General features: G+C 40.6%; 2 protein-coding genes across 2 annotated transcripts in view; one reads left to right on the top strand and one right to left on the bottom strand.

Annotated features, from left to right (window-relative positions):
* Positions 1 to 10880, top strand: part of LOC112555036 — a 92049-nt gene extending 81169 nt beyond the window's left edge. Inside the window, exon 4 of the mRNA XM_025223164.1 lies at positions 138 to 10880. Coding sequence (XP_025078949.1) covers positions 138 to 634 — 497 coding nt within the window. The 3' untranslated portion in view covers positions 635 to 10880. The remainder of the gene's footprint in view (positions 1 to 137) is intronic.
* A 146-nt stretch (positions 10881 to 11026) lies between these two features.
* Positions 11027 to 22782, bottom strand: LOC112555037 (ethanolamine kinase 1-like). Its single transcript, XM_025223166.1, has 8 exons — positions 22487 to 22782; positions 16863 to 17122; positions 16277 to 16420; positions 15923 to 16065; positions 14099 to 14182; positions 13667 to 13830; positions 12971 to 13044; positions 11027 to 12567 (listed from the first exon to the last, which is right to left on the bottom strand). Exons 1-8 carry the CDS (start codon positions 22610 to 22612, stop codon positions 12498 to 12500), a joined length of 1065 nt encoding a protein of 354 aa, XP_025078951.1. The 5' UTR covers positions 22613 to 22782; the 3' UTR covers positions 11027 to 12497.
* Positions 22783 to 25936: the final 3154 nt, after the last annotated feature.

Below are 25936 nucleotides of genomic sequence, written 5' to 3'. Positions count from 1 at the left end.
TATATCTAAGTCAGAGGTGGGCAATTAATTTTCCCAAGGGGCCGCATGAGAAATTGGGATGGTTTTAGAGGGCTATATCACTGTATATTATAGTGCTGTTGTTATTAGTGTTTACAGGAAGTATTTGTCTCTCGCAGACCCGGGAATACAGGCCAACGTGGGTGACGACGGCGTCGAGGACGAGAGTCGCTGCTTCCAGCTGTGCCACGTGGTCAAATCGCAGGACATCCACGACGCGTACTGCACGCGGCGACGCGACAGCGGACCGTGCCCCGACCTCCACCACAGAATCGACGACTGCCCGAAGCTAGCGGTGGCCGGCACCCAGGACTCCACACTGCCCCCTGTCCCCGGGGTCAACGGTAGCAGCGGCGCGGACCACCACAACGTGACTTCCGCCGCCACCGGAAGTGACGCTGGCCGTCGCCTGGCGGCGTCAGCGGCGGCCGTGACAACCGTCTGGCTTCTGGTGAGAGAGCTGGTGGGGGCGAGGGTGGGAGGGAACGCAGGTCCTGGTGGAGGCTGTGGTAGCTGTGCTGTCGCCGTTCTGGTGGCTGGCTTTGACATCGCTTCCATACACGTGCAGAGGACTGACGTAGAGCACCGCCGGTGCTTAGGCTTGTTGCTATGGTGATTCTCATGGTGGAGGCTAAGGCGGAGTCTTTCTCGAAGGGGGATGGCGCTTTCCTTCATCTGCGTGGTCAAGTGATGGAGCAGAAAGAAGGAGCACGGCATTTGTCTGGCCCGATCACAAGAGACTGCTTCAAGATGTCCGCGCAGTCCAGCACCCGTTCCACTCTCTGCCAACGTCTCCTGCACTTCCTGGTCTGGTGACCAGATGGTGGCAGAGCCCAGTCCTGCATACGGACAAGATGATGACCATCAACCTACGAATTTTCTTCTCTGATGAAACGCCATTGTTAAACAGTGGTGGGCATGTCTTTAAAAAAAAGAGGAAAAAATCTGCAGAAAATACCAGGATGTGACGTAGTAAGGACTCAACTGTGGCGAAAGCCGTTGAACTTTATGCATGTAGACGTCTGCCCCGGTCAGTGTGATACGATGCATATTTTATTAACATACCGAGTCCTTGACACAGAAAGATACTGGAGTGTTTCCTCAGTGTGTGTGTGTAGGTGTGTGTGTGTGTGTTTGTGCGCGTGCGCTTTTATTGTAGTTCTGTACTTAGCATAGATGTTCTCTCTCTCTCTCTCTTTCTTTCTACGGATGCGTACAACTTCAATTATCCCACAGATTCTGTGGTGATGGAAACGTCAAATCTCTAACCAGCCATCAGTCTCACTCTAGTCCAAGCACTGAGAGTTTGAAGCTACGACGACGACGACGATGAAGATGATGATGTGTGCGTGCGTGCCTGCTTAAAACAAAGGACAATACTTTCCAATCACGGACAAAGTTTCTGTGCTGTTCTTTTACCGTTAGGGGATTTGAATTTGTTAAACTTTTCACAACAGAACATTTTTTTTAGATTGGAGTACGTTTTAGTTTATTTAAAATTCCACTGACTTCGTCTTTTTTTCTTTTTTTTTTTTTTTTTGATTATCCACCACACCTGTGAATGCTACATTTTTATTGTTTTCAATACTTCTCATTATTTTAGCTGGTGTTAGTTTGTTAGTCTCGTCTTTTCTCGTTTTTTGCGGGTTGTATTGTCGGTTCCCCAACACCTAATCATAGAGGTGAAGGGTTCAGGATGACCTACCTCTGATCACATACATAGATGTACGCATTGCCCATTGTTTAGAAACTTTTAGTTAGCTAAAACAAGCGCAAGATGAGTTCAAAGGAGAGAAAGTCTTTTAGCAGCTGAGAAAAGTTTTATTTTTTAAATCTCCGTTTTAGCCCATTAAACCCTTGATGGACGGATAGGCAGACTGACGTTCGCTCCATCAGAAACGACAGCGAAGAAACAAGATGCAGCTTGTCCAATGTTATTTTAACTCACAACGGATTGCTTTTGACCCTGTAACAAGGAAGTGACGTAGAACAGTACCACTACGACGTCATCAGTTTAACTGCGCGCCGTCATGGCGGACGGGAATGTCGTGTGTGTGTGTGTGGAGCCGGATGCGCGTCAGATGCGCACAAGACGTGTCGCTCAGCACCAGGAAGTCAGAAGGACAAGCCCTTAGAACCCATGACAGTAATCTTGCCCAACCTTCGTGTTCCTGGCCATCACAGAGGGCGTCACACGATTTGTACAACGCCATCTTTAACGGTAAAGGGATTCAAATGAAAGGAGTTAATCCATTGAGGATTTTTAAATGATTTGACCACCTAAGCTACAATAGGTAAGATGGCGCAGGTACAATCTCAACATTTCAGAATGTAATCAAAGTAGAAAACAGACATTATGTGTTCTGTGAAGAATGAGGGTCGCGAGGTCAGAAATGAGTGTGCAGATCCTTCATGAGCTGTGTTCATCAGTCAGCCACCTGGACTTGCCAAGAACATGAAGCAGAACACTGGGTCTACATCAAGAGTAGCCGAGAGAGAGTGATGATGATGATGAGAAAAATCGTCCAAATTGTTTAAACTTGTTAAATACCCAGTCACTAGATTTCACTCCATTTTCCATATCGCTTTGATTACATTTCTTTATTTTTCATCAGATGAAGTTTTCAATTCTTTTAAAGAAATCTGTTTTAATATTAATTTAACTGAGTAATTGTTTTATCTTCCTGTGTCATGATGGAAGGTGTGAGTGAAATTAATATTCCTAGAATTATACGAGAAACTGTTTTATTAAAATGAGAAATTCTTATGTACAATGTAGGAAGCTAGTGTATGTTTAACAAAGAATAACAGTTGAATTTGTGGAAGAAAGGGTGTGATTGTTGAGTGGAAATGTCAGGTCTACGAGAGGCAACTGTGTCACGTGATCTCACAAAGGCAAGTCCTCGACCTCTTCTCGGCTTTGCTGGACCTAATTGTTTACTTGGAAAGTGAAAATATTTAGAGATAAAAATATTTTAGTGTTCACAATGGGTATTTAATTAATAGGACATTTTTTTCCGGATGTACTGATCACAACATTTCATGAATATTTGTATTTGTGCTTCTGAATGTCGATGCGTATGGTTGTTACCATTGTGATTGGATATTTTGGAAAATTATGTGAATTAATTTTTTTTACTAGTTAATCAGATATAGTTTGTTAAAACAAAAGTGTGTTTATGAAAAAATTCGTCCGTAATTGTTACTTCGTGAGTCACCACTGTCCATGAAATGTCCGTAGAAAAACTAAATTACATCTGTGTATGTTGCCCTCATTTACAGCAGAGTACAACCCTTGACACCATTAGCCACTTCCCATGCTTGCAGTGGATGAGGATGTGAATAATTGCGGCTTTAGCGTGTGTGTGTGGGTTGGGGTGAGAAAAATGGAGAGAGGGTGTGTGTGTGTGGTAGTCTTTGAAATTTAACGGTCATGACATGATGACTGTCCTTGACTTCTGGAAGTCACGTGGTACGAGATCAGCAGGTAGGACCCTCGCACTCAAGATATATTTATTTATTACCTCAAAGGTGTCTTAAGCGACCTGAAGCATGTACAAACGTGAAATATGTAACAGGAGTCACAGAAAAAATACAGGTTTTGCTTTGAAATGTGAAAGATCGTGAGGAAAAGACCAGATTAGTGAACGGGACATCCTTGAGAGGAACAAAAAAGTCAAACCATCTCCATCTGATGTCGACACCTGGACTGTGATTTTATTGTTCGTTTTGAAAAAAAAAAAAAATCTTTCCAAGCACAATTGATAACATCTCAGTATTCCAGGTGATTGCGTAGGTTGGTTTTCTTATGAAAATGACAGGTTGTCTTCTCTCTATCTTTCAACCTCTCATGATTTAGGGCCACTTAGGGTCATTTATGAGAACTAGTACAATATTTAATCCATCTGACTACCTGTGTGTGTGTGATTTAATTTTACCCTCTCCGTGTTGGGGAGTCTTGCTGTGTTGGGTGTGTTGGTCACCCAATTTGTAAAAGTCTGCGATTTCTTTGATAGGAATTATTACTTACCTCTTCCTTCTCTTTCTTCTTTTCTTCCCTCTCTACCCTGCGTGCGTGCGTCTGTTTTCTCTCCTTTTATCTCTCTTGCATGTATTTCTGGTAATAGTGTATCAACAAAATGTCCACCCCTTCCTGTCAATGTGTTTAGATGCATTCTTTCCTGTCATTCTGTGAAGGAAATTCCTTCTCGGTTCTCTGTCCGCGCAGTTGAGTATTTGTTATCTTCTTTTATTCCTGTCATATGCTAAATTCTGGCTGCTGTCTGTGTCAGACAAGAGCCAAAGGAGGGAAGGGTTAAAAGATAAAACATGTTTTTACCAACATGCCATTGTCTCTCATTATCAAATCCATACTATTACTTTAAAAGAATTTTTTCTACGTTTAAACAGGCTTGGAAGCCATGTTTTGTTCAGTTAAACCGATGTCTTGTTCGCAAAATACGTTTTGACTCTTGCATCACTTTCCTCGTCCATCTGCACATCGCACAAGGATGAAGAATGGCGAGCATCCTACACACCAGACACGAAGGGTTGTTTGTCATAGACTATCTACGGACTGGTAGAGCGAAAACCGTCTTCAAAGGACGTGGTGGGGCTTAATTAATTAATAAATTAATTAATTAATACACCCGCCAGTTTCTCTCTGTAACCCCAACCCTGAGGGTAAAAATCATCAGAGAAACTGTCAGAAATTCTCAGTATGGACTGTTCAAAAAGTTGTCTGCCATGCAACATCTATGGCTGACTTTTGTGCCAGACTTTTCTCGACCTCTGACCTTTCATGAATCGACTTTTCGTGACTTTCTGCTGAAGGGTGTGACTGGCCGTGGGAGGTCATGTGGAACTCTGAGTGACCAACGACTCTCTGATCAGAACGAATTCAGTCATCTAAGAATCGATCGTAAAGGGATCGACGATTTTCATCTTTTGGGTCATCAGGTGAGGAAAACCTGACTTGAGTTCATTGAGTGGACAACAACAACAACAACAACAACAACAGCAGCAGCAGCACGACCACTGACAGAGTCCGTCACACCTTTGATTCTCAGACTAGCACGTGATCCTTTTTCTGCCAACTCACCTGTCTTTCAAGTCCGTGTGACACCTGCGTGACAGGTGGGTAGTCGGGCGTGAACTTCTTGAACTTCCTGAGTGTTGTCCAGAAAGGTCAAAGAGACACGTGATGCGTGGAGATAGGAGTAGGGAATGATGGGATAAGTGGAACGATGACAACGTCGATGAATGACCCTGTCAGCAGTTGCAGTCACGACGACGACGACGATCCTCAAATCAATTGTAATTCCGCCCTGGGTGAGTGAGTGCGCATGCTTAGTGTAGCGTGACCAACTCCACACAGAGCTCCATGCAGTCCACGGACCTCGCAGAGCTCCACAGGAAAACAAACAAACAAACTTGTGAGGAAAACACCTTTCTCATAAACAAGATTTTTCAACAGACCTTTCTGTTTTCGGATGCTTCTGTGCTTGAATTTGAGATTTTTGTGGACGAGTCTGGATAGTGTGTGATTGACCACCACCACCATCACCACCAACACCAACAACAACAACAACAATCAGTATGTTCACTTGTTAAGTTCTGTTCACATGTTGCTGTGTTCATGTTGATTACATCTGCTGTGATCATAACTATCGTTGTATTGCTAGCCTAAGCAGGTTTAATTGTAGAAAGATGATGTAATCATGTACAGTTACCTAGCATCTCTGTGTTCTTTTGTTGCCCTTAACGGAATTTTTTTTAATTTATTTTGTACATCCAGAAGATAAGATGCAAGTGTGAAGCGTTCATACTAAGACTCATAGTTATCGGGAATGCCAAAAAAATGCATTTGTTTTTATTTTGGAATGTTGTCAGTATTGTTATAAACCCTTTTTTTAAAAAAAGTTGGAAAGGTGTACATAGTCACCAGCATCTCTCGGGCACAGAAGAGGATGTTTAACGAGAGCATCTTAGATGAAAGTGCCTGGACGCGCGTGCATGCCTGCGTGCGAACGTGCGGAACAGACTTAGCTTGCCTTCTGGTGGGTCGGTGGATCGGTTGGCCGCGCTTGGATGATGCTTGTCTTTCATGTGACCTTACGGGTAGATAATGATCGTGCTGGAATTCTTTCTAGTGTTTCGTTGAGTGTCATCTAGGGTATCTTCCTTTCCATTTCTTTTCCATCCTTTCGCAGTCTTTTCACACACTTTCATATCGCCGTGAGAATTCCCACCCGCCAGCTCCTCCTCCTCCCTTCTCAAATTCCGAGGTAGTCGTGTCACCACTAGAGCAATGTCACATGGAAATGAGACTTCATTTTTGAAATGAAAGAACTAATGCAGTTCAATAATAAAAAATAACAAGAAGAAATGCAACGATGACAGTTGATGACAAATATGAGAATACATTGGCAGAGCATCATTGAAGAAGTGTCTCGCCTCACGAATTCATCGGTTAGTCGGCTTGTAGCAGAGCCAGCCATGATTTATCCATTAGTTCCATCATATTATCCATCAGTAATGCGTTCTCAACAACCACCACCACCACCACCACCATCACAACCATTCTACCCTTACTCCCCGCACAAGACTGGTGAGCTGATAAATATTTTCTGTTATTCTCGCTCAGTGCAGAATGATAACAGGAACTTCTTTGTTGAATGACTGGAGTTGTTGTGTGCTAGCATTTCTTACGCTGATGTCTGTTTGATTCCAGATTATCACCTCTACCTTCCTCCCCACCGAACCCTCCCCCTTTCCTCGGGGTGTTAGTTTGGACAAGGGGGCACTCCATGATTCGGTAGGTAAACAGCGAGGCTCCAGGCCACAGACTGTGCAAGTCAATCATTCTGATAATAGTTTACAAGGTAGTCTGATAGCTAGAGTTAGCATTCAGTTAAGACATCTGTGCATCCAGCCCTTGATGGTTGTTAGTGCACTTGACTGCAGTGCAAAGGTCGCCGGTTCGAGACCTGGTCAGGTCTACGACTGGAAAAACACTCACCCCTTCTCCTCCAATACTTTCTACCCCAATAGCTGTTCAGCCAAAAAAAATGGAATTTACAAATATTTGCGGAATGAGAGTTTGACTCTTTTGTCCACGTGCCCTAGACAAGTTAAACCACCTACTCTCGCTACCCGCTACGAGCCTGCGTGACTTGAGTTGTCTTCTCTGCATTCTTCACGTGCCTCGCGAATGAGTGAGGGAAGATGCTCTTCCGGCCAGGAAAGTGAATAAGGTTTTCCTCTCCTCCTTTTTATCGCACGATGTCCAAACTCTATTGCAGTGGATTTGGGACAAACAGTGTATGTGGCCAGCAGTTTACAGACGCGAGGATCACGGGTAAAATCTTTGTCTGGGAGAAACCTATATCAGTCGAGCTGCAAGTAGCCCCCTAGGTTTCTACATACATATTTGTCCACAAACCACTATAATAATTTTTGCTTTGTTTGAGTTGTTGCTTTTTCACATGCCTGAATGATTGGACAAAAATATTTGTCCATTGAGCCTTCACGTGCGGTCTGGTTTTGCTACAATCTTTGTCATCTAGACCTTATCGTCGCTGGACTGATGAAACAGAGAAGCTTATTTTGAAACACAATTTTTTGTTTTATTTTTCTTCGTAAGATTTTTGTTTGTATTTGTTGCAGGTAGTCAAATTAATTCTTGGATCCCTTGTTGAATTCCACTTAGCTGAACCAAAAAAAACAAAATATGTTGACTGTGAACCACACGACCACTCCCGGGGGATCTGGTCTTTCGTCGGACCCCCATAAAAACATAAAAGCACGGTGCAGACCTTAGGTACAGAGTTGAAATTCTTCGATTGCTGGGTCCTTGACTCCTGGTGTCCCACCCAATGGTGTGCTTGTTTCGTGCTTGCCTCAATAAAAGCCACATTGCAGCCAAGAGGACTTTTGATAGCAGTCTACCACGCTCTCCATTAAGCTCGGTCTGAAGTCCCGAGGAGGTCAGATGCTGGTCGCGAGGCATCAGGTATGTCCGGTGAACTGATGGGCGCGGATGCGATGGTGAAATGATCACAAATACCTCAAATACATGCAGCACCTGGGAAACACTGTCGCCCTGTTCATCAGAACCAGTCAGCGGTTATTATAGGAAGTTCGCTGTGAGTTATGCTCCTTGGAAATCATCTCCCTTTCTCACCATCAGAAGAGTTCAAATGGAGCTAAATATAATTAATTTATTTACGTATTTATTACAAATTATAGAGCATTTAGAGAGTTGAGGACAGTCATCAGAGTTCACTTCTTTATGGAAGGAGGTTTGTCTCCCTCTTTTGTGTCAAGTTCTCTCCCTTACCCTCTCGAAAGCTTTTGTCTTGCGCACATACCAATTTTTCGAATCTGTTGAGCAAGAAATTACATACCCAGACCCTTTTTGAAACTGTTTATTCCCTTTAAGGTATTTTTTAAAAAAAGGAATTAAAGATGACTTTAAAGAGGTTTTTTTAAACGAGTAGAAGGTCAACATTTCAAGATTTTTTTTTAATATAGAGGATTGGGTAATTATTTTTCTTGACACATTCTTTTTTAAACCCTGGATTAACACAACTTGCGATGTGATGTAAGCCACATTGTACACAGAAAATAAGCAATTCTTGTCGTGACATAAACTACTCTCTCTCTCCGTCTTTTCCACCACCCTGATCCCCATCAGTTTGTTTTTTTCTTTTGTTTTTTTTTTCTTTCTTTCTTTCTTTCTTTCTTTTTTGAGACTTAATCGGAGAGCTCGCCTTCTCACTTTTCACTTTCAAACGGCTTATGCAAAATCCGATGACGTCACAAACTCGTTTTGGTGCTGCTGACGTCGGGCTTGTCATTTGTTGGCAAAGATCCAAATCTGTAAGCAAGTCTAATTATAGCACGGGTACGTACTTCTAAGCAATAATTTTTAATCCACCAATGGTTCTCTCTTTTCGTTGCTGTTTTGGGGGTATTTCTACGGTTCTTTTCCTTTTGTTGTTGTTGTGTTATGGTTCTTTTTAACCGTTAGCTTTTGTTTGTGAACTTTGATTTGTTAGATTTCAATCTGTTGGTCTGTAGTCATTATGTAACCAAAGACCGTTGCCTTCTACGATTCTCGTAGCACCGGATATTTTAATTCAGAATAAAATTTATTCCTTTATCTATAGCATTTTAAATTTTTTTCTCTTCTTGGATTTGTTTGTTTGTTTGTTCGGAGCTTAGCATCCCATAGTTGCCAGTGCAATCATTATTCTTTTACATTTCTGAATGAGTTGATTGGTAAAACTAATTTCTTTCTTTGTTTTTTTTTTATATATATATTCGATTAGTTTGATTAGTGTTAATGAATATTTTGTGTACAGGTCTATGTTATTTTATTTTTATTAGGGATTATCTCGATTTTTTTTAAGTGTCAAAGATCATCAAGTATTTATGAGATGCGATTATCGTTCATAATTTTTTTTAACTATTCATTTGTTATTTATCCCTGAGAGATACCATTTTGTGAAAGACACGTTTATATTATAACGGTGTTGACTGGAACAGAGAAATTAGTTTTAAAGTCTCCTTGCCCCTGTGGGCCCTCCAGTAGTGCAACTGTTAATGACGTCACGTGGATCTCACGTCCTGGGTTCAGATCTCGTCTCTGGCACGCTAATTTTTTCTTTGCGTGCTTTGCAGCGATATCATTTTCCTTTTCCCCCCACTTCCTCTGTTTTCATGCTGTGAAACCTTTCTTCAACTCTTCTTTCTCTCTCTTAGTCGGCCAGCCATTGTAGTTATTTTCCTGGAAAGAAAGGAAGGCTTGGAAAAGGTTGGGGAGGGGAAGACTTGCATCATAAATCACAAAATAACGGGGTGTCCCATGAATGACGATGTCCCAGCTGGTCTGGCCGTACCAACAGGTCAAAGTTTGACCTCCCGTTCGTCCATTTTACACTTTACCCCTGTAGTTGCTACTCCCCTTCTTGTGAGAGTTTGGAATTGAACTCGGGTGTCCGTCAAAGCCAGGAACAGACAAGGAGAAGTGTTAGTCCCCCATAGATACATTTACACCCTGTGTTATATCTTCATGTATCGATTGATTGATTTTCTCGGTATCGCCACCCGTTTAAAATCTTTACATCCTGTGTCCTCCTCTCATTGACAGGGTGGGAGAGGTAGATGTCGGGGTTGTGAAAGGTGGAAATACTGGGTCCTTGACATTTGTTTATTCAGAGTTTACTGGGGTCACTACAAATTCAACTCCCATCACCTTTCTTTTTCTCTCTCTCACTCTTTCTCTCACTCCACAGCAGACGATACCCGTGCTGTAAACATTGCTTCATACCTTCTCAGACTTCAACCACCAACAGTCGTGTGATTTGTACGTAGGAAAGTCGAGTGTCTTGCCTTTTACCTTCCAGCATAATCCTCGTTCTTAGCCTTTAAACAGTTATCTTTTCTGTTACAATTAAGTATCGCCTTTAGACACCTTGTTCACAATTATGTTGCCAACGGTTACAAATTAATTAAAGGTGTGGTTGAGGATGTGTGTGAGTGAGCTCCCGAGGCTGAAGTGTACTGAGAACAATTTTCTTTCCCCACAGGTTAATTAATCATATTCATTGTGTCCACTTTAGGCTGTATGCAGAAGGTATTAATCCACGTCTACCTGTATGGAGCTGTGTAGGCTTTCTTTGTCAGAGAGCTCTGTATTCTTTCGTCTCTCTTTCCTTTTTTTTTTTTCGTGTCGGGAGCGAGGAATGAGTAGCGTTTCAAGCTGCACAGAGATTGTTAGTGCGAGAGTGGGTGTGTCTGTCAGCAACCAGTTGTGTACAGTTTCATGAAATAAAGTTTAGTCAGTTGATTTCAAAGTGGCTGAGATGTAAGTGAGTGCAGGTGTGTTCGAAAGAGCTTCGACGACAACGACGACGACGATGGCTCCTCACACATATACAGTCAAAACTAAAACGAAACATATAAACATTACAGGCAAGAGTTTTAAAAAAATACTATCCCGTTATAATTCATACAAGAAAATCATTTATTTCATTAATTTTACTGGCTATAAGTCCAGGAGGTATTTTTAGCCATAACAGCAGCTAAGATATACAACCAATTATTATTCATATTGACGGATATAATCACATTGTAATTAAGCCTTAAAATTGCACCCACAATGATCAAATATAAAAATATGATTCGTGACATAATTGTATCTCTGGTTACGACCATCACATGCGGATACACACGAAAGACTTTATATGGAAAATAAATATAAATAATTCTAAAATCAAAATATCGTTTTCTATAATAAATATATTATATCGAAAACGATATAATCGACACAGACCCCCAATAAATTAACTGGTTCTTGTCACGTGGTCATCAAAATATATTTCTTTTCCATCTCATTAATTTATTGCAACAAAACATATCACCCACGCTCTACCAACAAAGAGGGTTAAATAATGGGTTACATGATGTCAAGTAGTTGGAGGTGTCCACTATATTTATGCCTAAGAAAATAAAGCCTACAAACTTCGTTATATATCAAATGTCTCTAAAATAATAAACTGCTAATCCCAATTGCACGCGGCCATGATTCTCACTGACGTTGAACGGTCTCAACGTTGAACTGTTAGGATACCGGGATTGTGACAATGACAGAGAGAAATAGTGACAGTGACAGACCAGACTATGTGATGTTCAGGCAGGTTGGAAGCACTAAGTAGGGTCCACGACACAAGATCCAACAATAAAGAGACTTTGCATCATCTGCAGTGGACACAGTGCAAGATACGAAAGCTGTCCCCGTGAAGTCCTTTACAGGTAAGCCAATAAGCTAAGTGCAACAGGTACAATGAAGGCATCAAAAGAGAACTATTAGACCAAGACAAAAAAAAAAAAAAGGAAAAAGCTTACAATTCAAAACCTCTCGCCAGTAACAGACTACGAAAAGGCCATTCCAGCTCAACCCTCAACATCAGAGACCCTTCCCGGACCGACAACAAAACCACACCTTGTTCTTCAAGGAAAAAAAAGTATTCACTTTTCACAGCTATGCAAACTTCGCTTGTGTTAGTCAATACATCCCTCCATACTCCCACCTCCACCCAACCTCCCAATTCATGAGACATAAGCCTTCCCTCCCCGATTACCTTCCACTACCCAACCCCACCCTCAGTCTCGTCTTTGTCCCGCATTAGCATCCACGAAATGGAAAGCAGTTGGTGATCATTAGATATGGGTTTTCTATTCTTATGAGCTGATTCTTGTAGGAAGACGGTATTTTTTTTAATTTGTTTTAAAAATCCTTGAAGCTCCTCTCTCTATGTCTAATTTTCTGCTTCTTTCCTAAGCTCGCCCATTCACACCGCTGATTGCCCCAGTGGTGTACGACACACCCAAAGTAAAAGCTGAAAGACAAGTTCGAGGATCTTGCAAGTCTGTAACACAGGTTGTGATCATAGAGGTCGGTCAGTAATGCTTCATGGCAAACTCAAACAGAAGAACTCCTTCTTGCGTCGGAAGTATTCATTCAGCCTTAATTTTGCGTAACTGTGAAAAAACAAAAAGGTCATGGTTCAAGACAAGCGAGGAATAACCATGAAGCAGACAAAAAGAAAGATGGACTGGTTCACAATAGAGCTAAGTAACCGATACAACAACAACAAACAGAAAGCGAGAGAGAGGATGGGAGATGGGATGGGTCGTGGAGGAAAAGAGACAACAAAAAAAAATACTAAACAAGACGAGTGGAGAGGTCGACAAAGGTCTTAAAACTTCAAAAGTTTAGGAAAGAAATCTCCAAAAAGTTTCAGGCAAAACCCAGAATGTTGATAAGTTTGACGCTCCGGTATTTGAAAGTTATGTGGAACAATGTTACTAATTTAACAGCATATCAGCCAATATCTGTGATGTGATACAATTTTTTTAACAAGAAATAACAAACAAAACTTACTCAAGAAAGTCGAAATCTATGGAGGAGTTCTTTGCCTGAATAAGCGCCCAGATTCCCCAGAAAAAGTGAGCCGCCTGTTGGAAATAAACAAGTAAGAAAAAAATAAACAGCTCATGTTTATACATAATAATTCACAAATTACAACGTGGAATGTCTTTCATTGAGGGTAAATGCTCTGTAACGGTACAGTGCACTGCAACAGTCCCCACCACTTGACTGAGTATTACTTCTCGAGATACACGAATCATGATGCCCGGTCAAAATCATGACGTCACGTTTGTACACAGATATTTATGGATACAGACTGACTGAGACATTGACATAGTAAACGTAATTCTTCTTTCTGTGCTAAACTGATATTTCTGTAGAACAGAAGGGAATGATAACCGTGAGTGGACCAAGCCGCATCTTTTGCTGGGCTTTACTCAATCACTAGAATAAAAATTTGCTACTCACTGAACCTTTAAACGAATTATGCTAATTTTAATAATACTTTTCATGTCGATAAGAATATCACCGATTAAAGATGTGATTTTTGATCTTTCGAATAGAGAACAGAAAGTCGCAGATGAATGTGTTAAAACGAGAAGGAAACAACGAATAAATATTATAGCGATGGTGAAAACGTCAGGATAAACAAGCCAACCCATACAAATTCGCGCCATGACCAGGTTTAGTTGACAAGCAAACACTTACACAAGCACACTTGTTCACTTGCACGTACAACCGTTCCACGTCCCTTTCCGACACCTCGGAGGCAGCGTGGCCCAGAGCCTGGGAGTAAAACTGCAGGTAGCGCTGCAACCACAGCAACTGGTAGTCGCGGTCAGGGTAGTTGTCGTAGTTGACGGTTTCTACACCTGCGGGAGCTCAGTGAACGAGCTTCAGGTAAATGTTAAATACATAGACAACAAACACACCGACACACACACACATCCACCACCTACTGAAGCACACGGGCACACGCTCATGCCACATACTGAAACGCGCGGACGTATACATATAAAGATATATATATATCACTCATTAAAGCACACAGAGAGAGAAAATATATACAAACACATCCCTGCACGCGTATACACGAAAACTATTCCCGCTCTCCACCTCAGTTTCCGTTTCCATGGTTACCTGCGTATTCGCAGAAATGGTTTCCGATGTCGTAGGCCTGGTGGTTGAGAAAGGCATACTCATAGTCGATGAAATTCACCTCTCCTGGTGGCGGGATGGAAAGAACAAAACAAAACATGAGCCCTTCAGAAAAAAAGGGAATTTCTTTTTTCATCTTCAGAAAAGATATTTGTCCTGAAATTGTACACAAATGGACAAATGGACCTCCTAATTATTTTTATTTTACATTTTTGTTGGTAACCATTTGTTAAAATTTCTCTCTCACTTCCCTCCTCTCTCTTTCTCTCTCTCTCCCCTCCCCTCCACAAGTTCCGGATCAGAGGTTAAAAAAAAAAGTCATCACAACCACCCTGTCAAACATTAATGTCACCCATTTCGGGCTTGACAAGATCACTAAAAACGCACAAATATTTATCAAACAAAACTTAAAAAAACAAACAAACACAGAGTCGAATTGAAACTTTATAAATACAAAATCCCCAAAAACTCTACAACATATCTCTAGAAATGTACATGAAACTAAACATTTGCCATCTAGTAACCTGCGGAGACTAAACATGAAGATAATTCTTTGAGATGCTGATGTCAGTCAATACCGAACCCTGTTATTTTAAGACAGCTTGTAAAAAAAAAAAAAAAAATCAAGTGCAATAAAAAGGCTTCAAGAGGCTTGACCAAACACGTTCATGTTTCAACCCCACCCCTCAGCAACCTCTTTCCCAGACCAACTTTTGACCTCCCCTGGAAGGATAGAGACGATCCCTTGATGATGAGAGAGACACTCAAGAGCTCCGACAGAACACAGTATTTGAGAGAGGGTTTGTTCTTGTTTTGTTGTTGTTGTTGTTTTTGGTTTTTTTGTTGTTGTTGTTGTTGTTTTTTTTTTTTGGGGGGGGGTTCTCATAGTGTCCCTCAATCTACCCTCTTCTCACCGACAAAAGCAGAGCGATGAAATCTTTTTATTAGAAATCTTTAAGACCACAGCCGTGCGATAGACATTAGCACTTATGTACGAGGACACCCAGGGAATGCACGGGTGTGCCTGACATGCAAATGAGTAATGTGAGATAGACATCTGCCTGGATCATGTCTACCCTACATCCCTTCGCGTCTTCGTGGGAAAATGTAAATTGTATACAAGGCCCAGTCAACGTAAAAAAATCTTTAAAATGCAAGATAAGGGGGTTGTAATCTTCGTGAGTCACTCACACACTGTCGGCGGCGGCAAGTATCCTTTGAACTGCGTCACGTGATAGATGGAGTGTTAGGACGGCGGCATGTTTGCATCGAAATGTAGTAACCGTTGTTTTTTTGGTGTGATTTGTCGCTTTTTTTTTTTTTTTTTGACACGACCATTGAACAAAACGGCACTCCCAGCATGCCTTCTCATAACTGAAAGTTGTTGTCTTTAAATTTTCTATCAGACTACGGTAAATTTTCCGTAAAGAGACTTCTTAAATAAACACAAATAAATTTGGCAAAGATATAAATAAATAAAAATAACAGCGAAACTAAATAAATGTTTATTCCATGGCTTGGAGAACGGTTTCCATAATCCTTCCATTAAAAAGTCAGCGTAAGACAAGATACGACTTTATTTATCCAAGAAGGCAATTATCAGGAATAATTTTGTTGCTAGCAAATGTTCTTCTATGTAAAAAAAAAAACAAAAACCAATCCAGTCTTCGCCATACTCGTGAAAATTACTTGTGCACAAACCACGATTTCTTTACTTTAAATGTTACTCCCCACAGACATATCCCCACTTCCCCAATCAAGAACGAAAGTGATGTAGTTTGGGGAAAGTGGAGAGAAGTGGTTCACCTTTGTCTGCGTCGAATATGATGTTCTTCAGCAACAGATCGTTGTGGCAAAACACCACCGGCATGTCGAGGCTCTGCAGCTGCCCGTTGATCTCCTCCAGTTCCAGCTGCAGGTCCGACTTGCTTGGAATGTCTTTTTGGAACCTGCAGTTAGAAAATCTGTGGACATTTTAGCTCATCAGGAGAATGTTAAGGAGAGACATATACACATCGATTCGTCCTCGCCTTCCATACCTGGAAGTAATGCTAATGCGAAATAAAATCGATGAATTCTTTTTTTTTTCCAACAAACAAAATGAGACGAAGTGTGAGACTGGAGTCACCTGCCCCACAACCCCTCACCTGTGACACTTACATTTTTTGTTTTCTGGGGTCGTCGAACTCGGTTGGAACGAGGTCAAGGAAACTCTGAGTCTTTTGGGGCCAATAGGAGACCTGCTGGGACTGCGAGTTCTTGGGTCTGACGACGTGAAGACGCGCCATGTTCTTAGCGATGAGGCTGCAACCACAAACATTTGTTTTTTCTGGAAGGACTCGAGGCATCGAGGCATCAACGTTGATCTATTTCGTTTGAATCACTCGCTGGGGTAAACAGCCTTGTCGTCATTGTCATCCATCCACCCTACCCTTGTCCTTCTACCACGTCATTCAGCCAGCCAGCCAGCAATTCTACATGAACTTTTTGTTTTACTTTTCTCAACTCTTTACGGAATTATGACCGATTCCCCGACTGGAGGTTTTGGGAGAAAAAAAATTACTGCGCGACTTGAGTGTCGAACCGGACGCCAATGATTATTCGGCTACCTCTACGCCAAAGAAAAATGCTTTCTGTTCTCCACCATAAACATGACGTAACAAGTACTTTTGTACAAGAAAACTTTTCAAACTAGGTTGGGGTAGGTCGAATGGAAGGTAAAAAAAAAAAATGTAGATTTAGTTACGTGGCAACTTGCTCGTCTCGCACGAGCTCCTCGTCGATGGGCTTCCCAGGGAAGAAGCCGTACGCGATCCCGTTGTTGAAGACGGCGTAGAGAGGAGGAGAGCAGCCGGCGGCGTGGAGTAGCACGAAGGTCTCCACCTCGGCCTTCCGGTCGATGATCAGCTCCGTGGCTTCTCCGTTGATGCGCAAGAGGACGACCTCGTCGGGCTGGGACTCGAGGAAGCAGCCCACCAGCTTGTTGGTCATGCCATCCATAAAGTACTGCACGAGACAAGCGCATGCGTGTTACTGATGTCATCGTGAACAGACCATGGCTGCTTCTGCTTGAAGATTCCCGGCCGCCATGTTGAAACCTGTAAGTCAATGCTGTCTGGGCATCCATCCTGTCGCTGTATTTTCGTATTTTTTGTCAGCTGTCAACATGCGTTTCTGATTTCCATACAACTATAGTTCTTTGATTTCATAGATGTAGTCTTTATAGATGTCAATCTGTTTATGTTCCATGTTGGTTTATACGGCACTACGAGTGGTAAGATGGCTGCGAGGTGGCTTCAGCAATTCTGACAGGAGGTGAAATCTCAGAGAAATGTCAGGTATGTAGACATTTCATAAACACGGTTAAAACAGAATAATGTATGTGCATATACTCAAATATAGTTTTTACACACAGAGAAGCACACACATGTGCAAAGACATGGACAACCAGCAATAACCACAACATGATCCCGAGAGAATCTAGAGACGACGATGGCCCTCGTTGCCAGAAGGAGATTGATCGAAAAGTTTCTTATTCTCCATCGACAAGAAAAATAAAATTGGATCCACAAATGAAATCGCCTAAACTTTTCCAGCGTTTTGCGGGATGGCGGAATTGATGGGAAGGAGGGGATGACGAAACGGGAACTGAAAAAAACCTAGGCTCAAAAAGAAGAAAAGAAAAAAGTTCAAGCAATCAAATGCCAAGCACCAAACTTATAAGCGTAACATTAATGAGTACATATCACCACAAAACTTGTAGAGATGAAAACCAAAGAAAGTACGCGTGTTTATTTTGATTACAAGAGCCTACTTCTTTTCAAACGGTTTCAATAAACGCGATGGACCTTCTCAACTTAATGTCATAGACCAAGTGTGACAAAAGTTGTGAATGAAAGTGCCAGGAAATAAATGGTTCTCAGGCAAACATTCGAGAATTGAAACTTGCGGTCAACATGCTGAACCAGGTTCAAACTTGTTTGTCAATACACTTTCAATACATCTACCCCCAAAAAAGTGGGACTCTTCGGTGGTTTGACGCTTCCGCACATTTTGTCTGGTTAAGAATAATAAAATGTGGTTTTGGCACAAAGTGCAGTCATTTTCTTTGCAACGAGAAAGTTTGTTCCTGTTTTGGAAGCCCATAGAGTCCTACTTAAAACAGAGGAAATGCGGTAGATAGAACTCCTGCTATAATGAAAAGTTTAAGCTAGATTAACTCAGTTCACAAAGACATAAATGTTTGGATGCCCTTAATTTAAAAAATGTTCATTTACTACCAGGATATTCTGCTTTAAAATCTACAACCCTTATCACTGTTAAGCTCAGGCCTTGCTTTGATTGGAACACACATAAATGTCACGCGTAAACATCACGTGCAGCCCTCATTCTCCTGGCTGTTGTACTCGGCACTAACACCTGTGATTGTGTGTGGAGAGGGAAGGGAGGAATATGGGTGTGGTGGTGTCATGCTACTGCTCACAAAAGTCCCTTTGAGGCTATTGCCACAAGCACCCGCGGCATATATGTATATGTTGAAATCTGAGCTAGAAAGCCAAAGACATTTATGTGTCCCATAGGTACAGACACTCTATTGATAGGGTTGGTTTTTTTTTTTTAAAGATATAGTTTGAAATCAGCTGTACATAGGCCTTTTAAGTTTTTTTTCCCCGTTTTCAAAATCATACTACATTCATGACACATTTGCAAGTACTAAACAGATTCTTAAATTCTTGTTTTAACCATGTGCTTAAAACCACAGATACTTCATTACTCTCCCACACACACTCCACCCAGCACCCGGTCTTTGTAGTCTTGGGTAGGTGTACTCGCAAGTGGTATTTGCTTAGACTTTTAGATGTATCACCGCACAGTCCTCTTTCTTTCTCTTCCTTGTCCATTCTCAATGACTTGTGAAAGGGGGTTCTAACCTAGCACTCCAACTTCCATTGAACTGCTACGGTGTATAAAAATAAGCCGTCCTTTAACTTCGCTCTCTGCTTAAGTTATGATGCTTGACTGTAACATACAAGCTTGGGCGGAAGGCATAATTCCTGATGAATGATATGTTTTGAACTTATGTTAACCTGCCTTAGAAATGTGCACTTATAAAACAGGTTTTAAAAGTGGTTATAAAGGTGAAGAAAGAAAGGGGATGTGGAAAAAATGTCATTTTAACTGGTGTGACAGAGTCAAGACTTTAGCTGGTGAATACCGTACAGGTGAAGTTGAATGGGCAAGCAGGTGGTTTCCGCTGGGCAGCTTTAAAGAAAAGATTTCAGCCTACTTGGGAGATTTTGTTACTATATTTCTCTTTTATTTAGTTTCTTTCCATTCCAGTCCTTCAGCTCTTCATAAAAGCATATTTTTTAACTCAGCTCCACAAACACTTTGACAAAAACCTACCATGGCATTTATGCAACCATCAACTCAACTGAAGCAAGATCTTGAGAGATAAGGTAGGGGATGGCAGGGGGAAAGTGAAAAAAAAAAACAAAAGAGAGACAAAGAGAGAAATCCACAGTGTATGTGACTTCCTGTCAACTTATCTGAGCCACTCAGCTATATGAAGGGTGCAGATCATAGATGTGAAATAAATTAATACATTATATTCATAATAATAATAATAGATGTGTGATTTATATAGTAAAAGATCACACTCATGAAGGAGCATGCTCTCAGCACTTGAGACAAGACAGAGGCAGCATACGAAGGACGTAAGAAGAAACAACTATGCAGACAAGTAATAAAAGACAAACACAGAAGACAATAAGAGGGATCATGGGAACAAACAGTAAGGATGGAGAGTATATACAAAATCTGCAGAGAAAAATGAGCAAGCAGACCAGTCAATAGCTATAATCACAACTATTGACAACTAATCTTTAGACCAAAAGAGTGAAAAAAAAGATTACAAAATAGACTAACATTTGGTTGATTGGTGTAAGGAGTAATGTTCACATCCGTGAATTGTATCTCTTATCTATGCATCACATCTTTTTCGATTTAAGCTCCTTTGCATTTCACACCGAACAGGCAGGCTATACATAACAGGATTCTACTACTTAGTTGCCTTCAACAAAATCCTGCTAACCTTTGGCCCTACCGTGTAGCATAAAAGTCTGCTTTACTCATACACAAGAGCTGCATATTCATTTGCAAGACCTAATTATTACATTACTTTTTAACCATTACAATTTTATTTACTATTTTTTTTATTTTTACATGCTTCCCTAGCTTGTACATTTCCCTGAAGCAGTCAGGACACCACTTACATCCTTGTCAACATAACCCTGCCTAATTAGCAGATACATATATGTATATGTATTTATGAATGTCCTAATCTGTTAAATATGCACTAGCTGTCTCACTACGCTATCATGTCACAGTAACTTCAAGGCCTAAAAGACCCACCTGAGAAATTGCTCACTGTCCTATCATGCTACAGCAACTTCACGACAAGAACAACCCACATGCAAATTGCTTTTATCCAAAAGTAGTTTTAGCACTAAACAATAGATTTGTACTGCTTCATATATTACAACTTTACATATTATATAAGTTATTATGACTTGACTGTGTGGGTACATATTGTATGTTATTATGACTTGTCTGTGTGGATATGGTGAGCATGATGCATGCTGGAGGTCAATATTGTTTGTTATTCTTTATGCAGTTATGTGTGTGTGATGATGATGATGATGGATAAAAGTGTGGGATTTTTTAAGTCTTTGCTGCAGGATATTCCTTGTGCATGTGGATGAAATAAAAATTTTTGTTAGCATCATCTTATGACTTACAAACTTTCTAGCAAGACTATCATGCAATAAAGCTACAGCCAGTTTGCAAGCATACCATTACAGAAATGTTCTCTCTGTCTCTCTTACACACACAGGAACACACATACACACAAACTCCCCCCTCGCATATGCATGTGCACACACACACATGCATGCACACATGGACTCAATGAATGCACACACTTTCTCCCCATCCCACCACTTACACAAAGTGAGATTAAAATGGTGAGAAAGCACTACAATTACCAACAGACCTCATTTTGTGTAAAAAATGGTATTGCTTCTCACCTGACAAATTTATTGCCAGCATTTGACTGCTTTTGGCCACAACTGCTGGTGTAAAACTATAAGTTAGCACTGAACATTCCTTTTCACCACACCTGCCCGTGTCAGGCAGGCCTATAAAAGTGATTGGATTTTCAATCCAATTTTTGCTTTCCTTAAATAAAACCACACCAAACAATTGTTTAAAAATTCAAGCTCTTGCAACAATGGGTTAAATTACTCCATGATTATATTAACCTGGCAAAAACGTCAACTTGCTCTATGCATCTTTCGCTTGTAGTTTTAAGCATTGGTGTCCAGAGTCATTCTGCATGATGTCAGTTTAAGCTTATCTACTGTATACAACTGTTTACCTTTGTAAAATGCATCAGAAGCAAAGCAAATATATTTTAACCTTTAATTACTTGTATTTTAAGTAATTTTCTCCATTTGAAAAAAAATAATGGAATGTTGATTACTTTAAGAATACTTCTTTAAAATGTATCAAATATATGATATGTATATTACATAAGGAATTACCAGTTCAAAAAACAGTTACTACAGTCATTGCATGACTACATGATTAAAAATGTGCTATGGTTTCTGGTAATGGGCATCATCACAAGCTTCCTGTAATACTAAAGCAAGAGACATGGTTTACCAGCAATCTGCTTTTGCTTGTTAGTTACACTTCCCTCCCAATCGAAGCTGGCATCATCATCGTCAGTTTTATAATATTAAAAAAAAAAAAACAAAGTGCATGGAATAATAGAGGTGTATGTGGAACAGTACTCTTGATTATGTGAGATTTCTGTTGAGATGGATTTTGCTGCTGGATTTTATATCTTCGAATGTAGACACTGAGAACTAGGAAGAAAATTCTAAACAGTGGGGCCTGAGAAGGAAAATGAGCTTCTCATCAATTTCTTCCATTTGATGAGCAGCGCTGAGAGGACAGAAACACAAGCGGACCGAAGGGCCTGACTATAGGGTGGTAAGGCACGTATCAGTAGCACAGATATGATGTGGCAAGACCGTGTAACAACTGTAGCAACGTGTCACGATCTTGTACTGTTTCAATCTTGTGTTAGCTGTACAATTATGTCTCGGAACATCACTTGTCAGTATTTAATAACATCCGTGTAATTTCAGTCAAATCACTCTAAGTAAAACCGTTATCTGTTTTGTATAATAATTGCTCTGTTTAGTACACTTTCGCATGAGCAAACAGTGTACACATTCAGGCTTTGTCGTAATGATTTTTCTTTTTTAAGTGTAAAAGCAATGGTTTTAAGACTATACTTACTCGAAAGCAGACGCTCTTTTGTGGCCACGATGGTCTAATTTGTTTCAAAATGTGGAGAGCCCCATCCTCAACGTTACCAGCATCAACGGTGTAATCAATAGCCTTTACAGATAAAGGATCAGCCATGTTTTCTTCCTTATTGCTGTGCAACCCGCTGAAGTTTAGTTGGTATTGTTAGCTGATCGAATTACGGAACAAGTATAAGGGAATGTATCGTCGAGCCTTTCAATAAACACTCGAAACAGCTTTCAGTCCATCACGTGTCATTCTCCATTCACGGATTCAAGGTACTAGAGAAGATTCCATTGGCTCAGTTTGTCACGTGATTAGAGCCCCATATTTTCGTCTGCTATGGATACGAGCATCAATGTAGCACTGCATTTGTCCTTAAAGATTGCTGCGTCGACTGAGAATGTTTTCGAGTATAATGGGATACTATGAGCTTTCAGATGTCAAGATGTCATGTCTCAAGATTCATTTATTCATATGGCTCCAATGTTAGATGAAAGAGGAGAGGACGTAAAGAAAGACGTGCACAGCAGAGTGCTGGGCGTCGTGCTTGAGATGGGACGCAACCGCTTAAGCTTTAAAAACATCTGCATGCGATGAACTGTTTCCCTTGTGTAACAGGGTCTACATAAACTCAGACTTCCAATTAATACGAATACTTACTTCTTTTATACTGCGACGGTAAATATCTAGCTTGACAATTTCCACAATCCTGAGATGATAATTTTAAGTGTATTTTTTCTTTTCCATAAATACAATTTGATAAACTATTTAAAAAGTAATTTACAATTTTTCAGTCCATTATTTGGCAAAGTACATGCAGTGATGTCAATAAAAAGACATGGTTTACATAATATAAATCATGGTGTCATTACTTTTACCTGTGCAGCCCAAATTAAATCTGATATGTAAAAAATTATCCAGAGTGTTCTAAGAAATCAATAAGCAATATCAATAATATTGTACACATGCCAATTCTGTAGGGTAATGTAAAACTAATCTGACCTTCCTTTTTTCGGTGGGGTGGGTGGGTAGGCCATACATTGTTTGAAACTTAGGTCTGGTTCTGGCTTTTGATCCTGGAATGATAAAAGATGTCTCCTTGGACCACTTAACAGAAAAAAATTCAATAAGACACTCAAGTACCTGCACCTCCCCATCTTCCTTTCTTTGTTTTGACCTTTTTTACATGATAAAGATACTTCAGGGACTATGGAAGTTTCATCCCTTTCAACAAAAAAAATCAGCTGCTTGTTACAAACTGTTAGAGGCTTCAGTGTCTAGAGCAGCGGTTCTCAACCTTTTACATGTGGCGACCCCCCTGACGAACACCGGTACGTCCGCGACCCCCCTTAGCCAGCTAGGTCGGTGGAAGAGCGGGGGGGGGGGGGCAGCTTTAGCTAACCTCGAACGCAGCGTCGAGGAAATCAATGCAATTCAACAACGGAAGAGCAAAGTTCGTATCTGCAAGAAGTATAACTGTTAATGAAATTTTACTAAAGCTAATAAATATTAATTTTATTGGACACTCTCTTTGATTAATGAGAAGGTTGAGCCTGTTTGCTGTTGCATAGAGAAGCGAACCTGTGTGCGATGTTCGTACCCACTGCTATTCGCAGCTCAGCCTCTGCGTCCACACGATTTCTGTATTTCGACTTCAGTGCTGCCAATGGTGAAAATCCTTGCTCACACATATAAGAAGTTGAAAATGGCAGCAGAACTTTCATTGCTTTCTCAGAAAGGAGAGGATATTCACCGTTGATGCTAATCCAGAATGTTGTCACTGGTGTTGTGTGGAAGACCATTTTCAGGGATTGGTCACTCGAAAGGTCGATGAGCTGCTCTTCTTCTTGCGTGGACAACCCGCTTGTGCTAGGATCAGCCAGAAATGGATTACGAATCCACTCGTATTTAGTCACATCAATTTCAGCGAAATAATGCTGAAACCTTTCTTGCAGTCCGTTTAGATGGGCAATAATTACCTTCTTCACCTGATCAAGATTCAAGTTGTCAGCCTTGCACTTACACAAGCACGGAAACATATCAAAAATATTTTCTTGGCGTATCTTTTGCGTCCACAACGAAATTTTTCGGACGAAAGCATTCATCTTGTCAGTTGTTTGTAATATGGTGGTGTAATATAGGGGAGTCAGCGATGAGAGATTGGGGAGAAAGAGGGCAAAAGGCGAGAGGAGGGAGATTGGAGGCTTAATTGTTGAGAGGGGGATTGTGTTTTGAGTTTTGGAAGTGAGAAGTCACTGCATGCCGAGACAGTGTACTTGAATAGGAAGAAGAGATTTGGAGTTTGAGCCCCCGCACCACTCGGTTACACAATGTAAACTAATTTCACTAATACCAGTATAAGAAACTTTTTTTAAAAAATGACCACCTTCGCGACCCCCTTGTAGGCACGTCGCGACCCCCCAGGGGGTCGCGACCCACAGGTTGAGAACCGCTGGTCTAGAGCATAGCGTCATATTAAAGACAGACCCCCCCAAAACTCAGCCTGTCACCTTTCCCCTATGATAAATCAGGTACCCACCACTGCTAGATGAAGTGGATGGGTGGACAGAGCGTCCATTTACCAGGCTATTTTATACCTGAACTAGCAAGTCCATGAATCAAAAGGCTACAAACCCTTCTTGTAGCAGCTCTAAGCAATTATATAATAATAATTATATATAATATTATTATAATTAATATTATAATATTATATATAATAATTCTTTGCTGGACTCCAGTTAAATTGACATGCATCATGTTATTGTCTACCCTCAGCTTTTGAGACTATTAAATAGTACATGTTATTTTTGGTGTTCTTCACAATGTTTTATGAACAAATGTGTAAGCATCCTTGTGTAGAAAAATTAGTGCATATATGTATACACGCTTCAACACACACACAGTCCCACCTCATTTGCTTTCTGCATAGTAAATCCCTTTTTTTTTTTAAATTACGTAAAAAAAAATTGAGCCAAGACATTCATTTCATCTTCTCAGAAAACATTTCTTTTTTGAAAATGCCAAAACATATGCAAGAAAAATGGCTAGAACATATATGTATAAATATTGCAACTGCCACAAAGCTTTCGTTTTGTTATAAATAGTGCACACACAGTAATATCACAAAAACATAGTGTTTAAAAATGTGCAAACAAAACCCAGTACAAGAATAAAAGCAAAAATGTTTACTGAAATAGAAGTCAAAAAGTGAGGAATGTGTAGCATTTTAAAAATTTTATTTTAAGCTTTAAAATATAAATATCTGTTCCAAACTATCACATAATGCTCATATGCATGTATGGGTCTACGGTGTAAAGGGCATTGGTCAAGCTAAACTTTATTTATAGATAATAACATACACTCAAAAACAAGAATCCCCAACAGGACAGCTGACTGTGCTTTGTAAATGACTGCAGATGACATTGATCTGAAGGCAGG

This window comes from Pomacea canaliculata, linkage group LG14 (genome assembly GCF_003073045.1).
Source record: "Pomacea canaliculata isolate SZHN2017 linkage group LG14, ASM307304v1, whole genome shotgun sequence".
NCBI lineage: Eukaryota > Metazoa > Mollusca > Gastropoda > Architaenioglossa > Ampullariidae > Pomacea > Pomacea canaliculata.
Note: the sequence above shows the minus strand (reverse complement) of the source record. Positions and strands in the feature narration are given on the sequence as shown.

Excerpts from the sequence above, each read along its gene's own strand:
- LOC112555037 (XM_025223166.1), bottom strand. The coding sequence starts at position 22,612 with ATGGCTGATCCTTTATCTGTAAAGGCTATTGATTACACCGTTGATGCT. Across the intron at positions 13,045-13,666 it reads AAGTGAACAAGTGTGCTTGT|GCGGCTCACTTTTTCTGGGG; the intron begins GTAAGTGTTTGC and ends TATTTCCAACAG. Across the intron at positions 12,568-12,970 it reads ATAGATTTCGACTTTCTTGA|TTACGCAAAATTAAGGCTGA; the intron begins GTAAGTTTTGTT and ends GTTTTTTCACAG.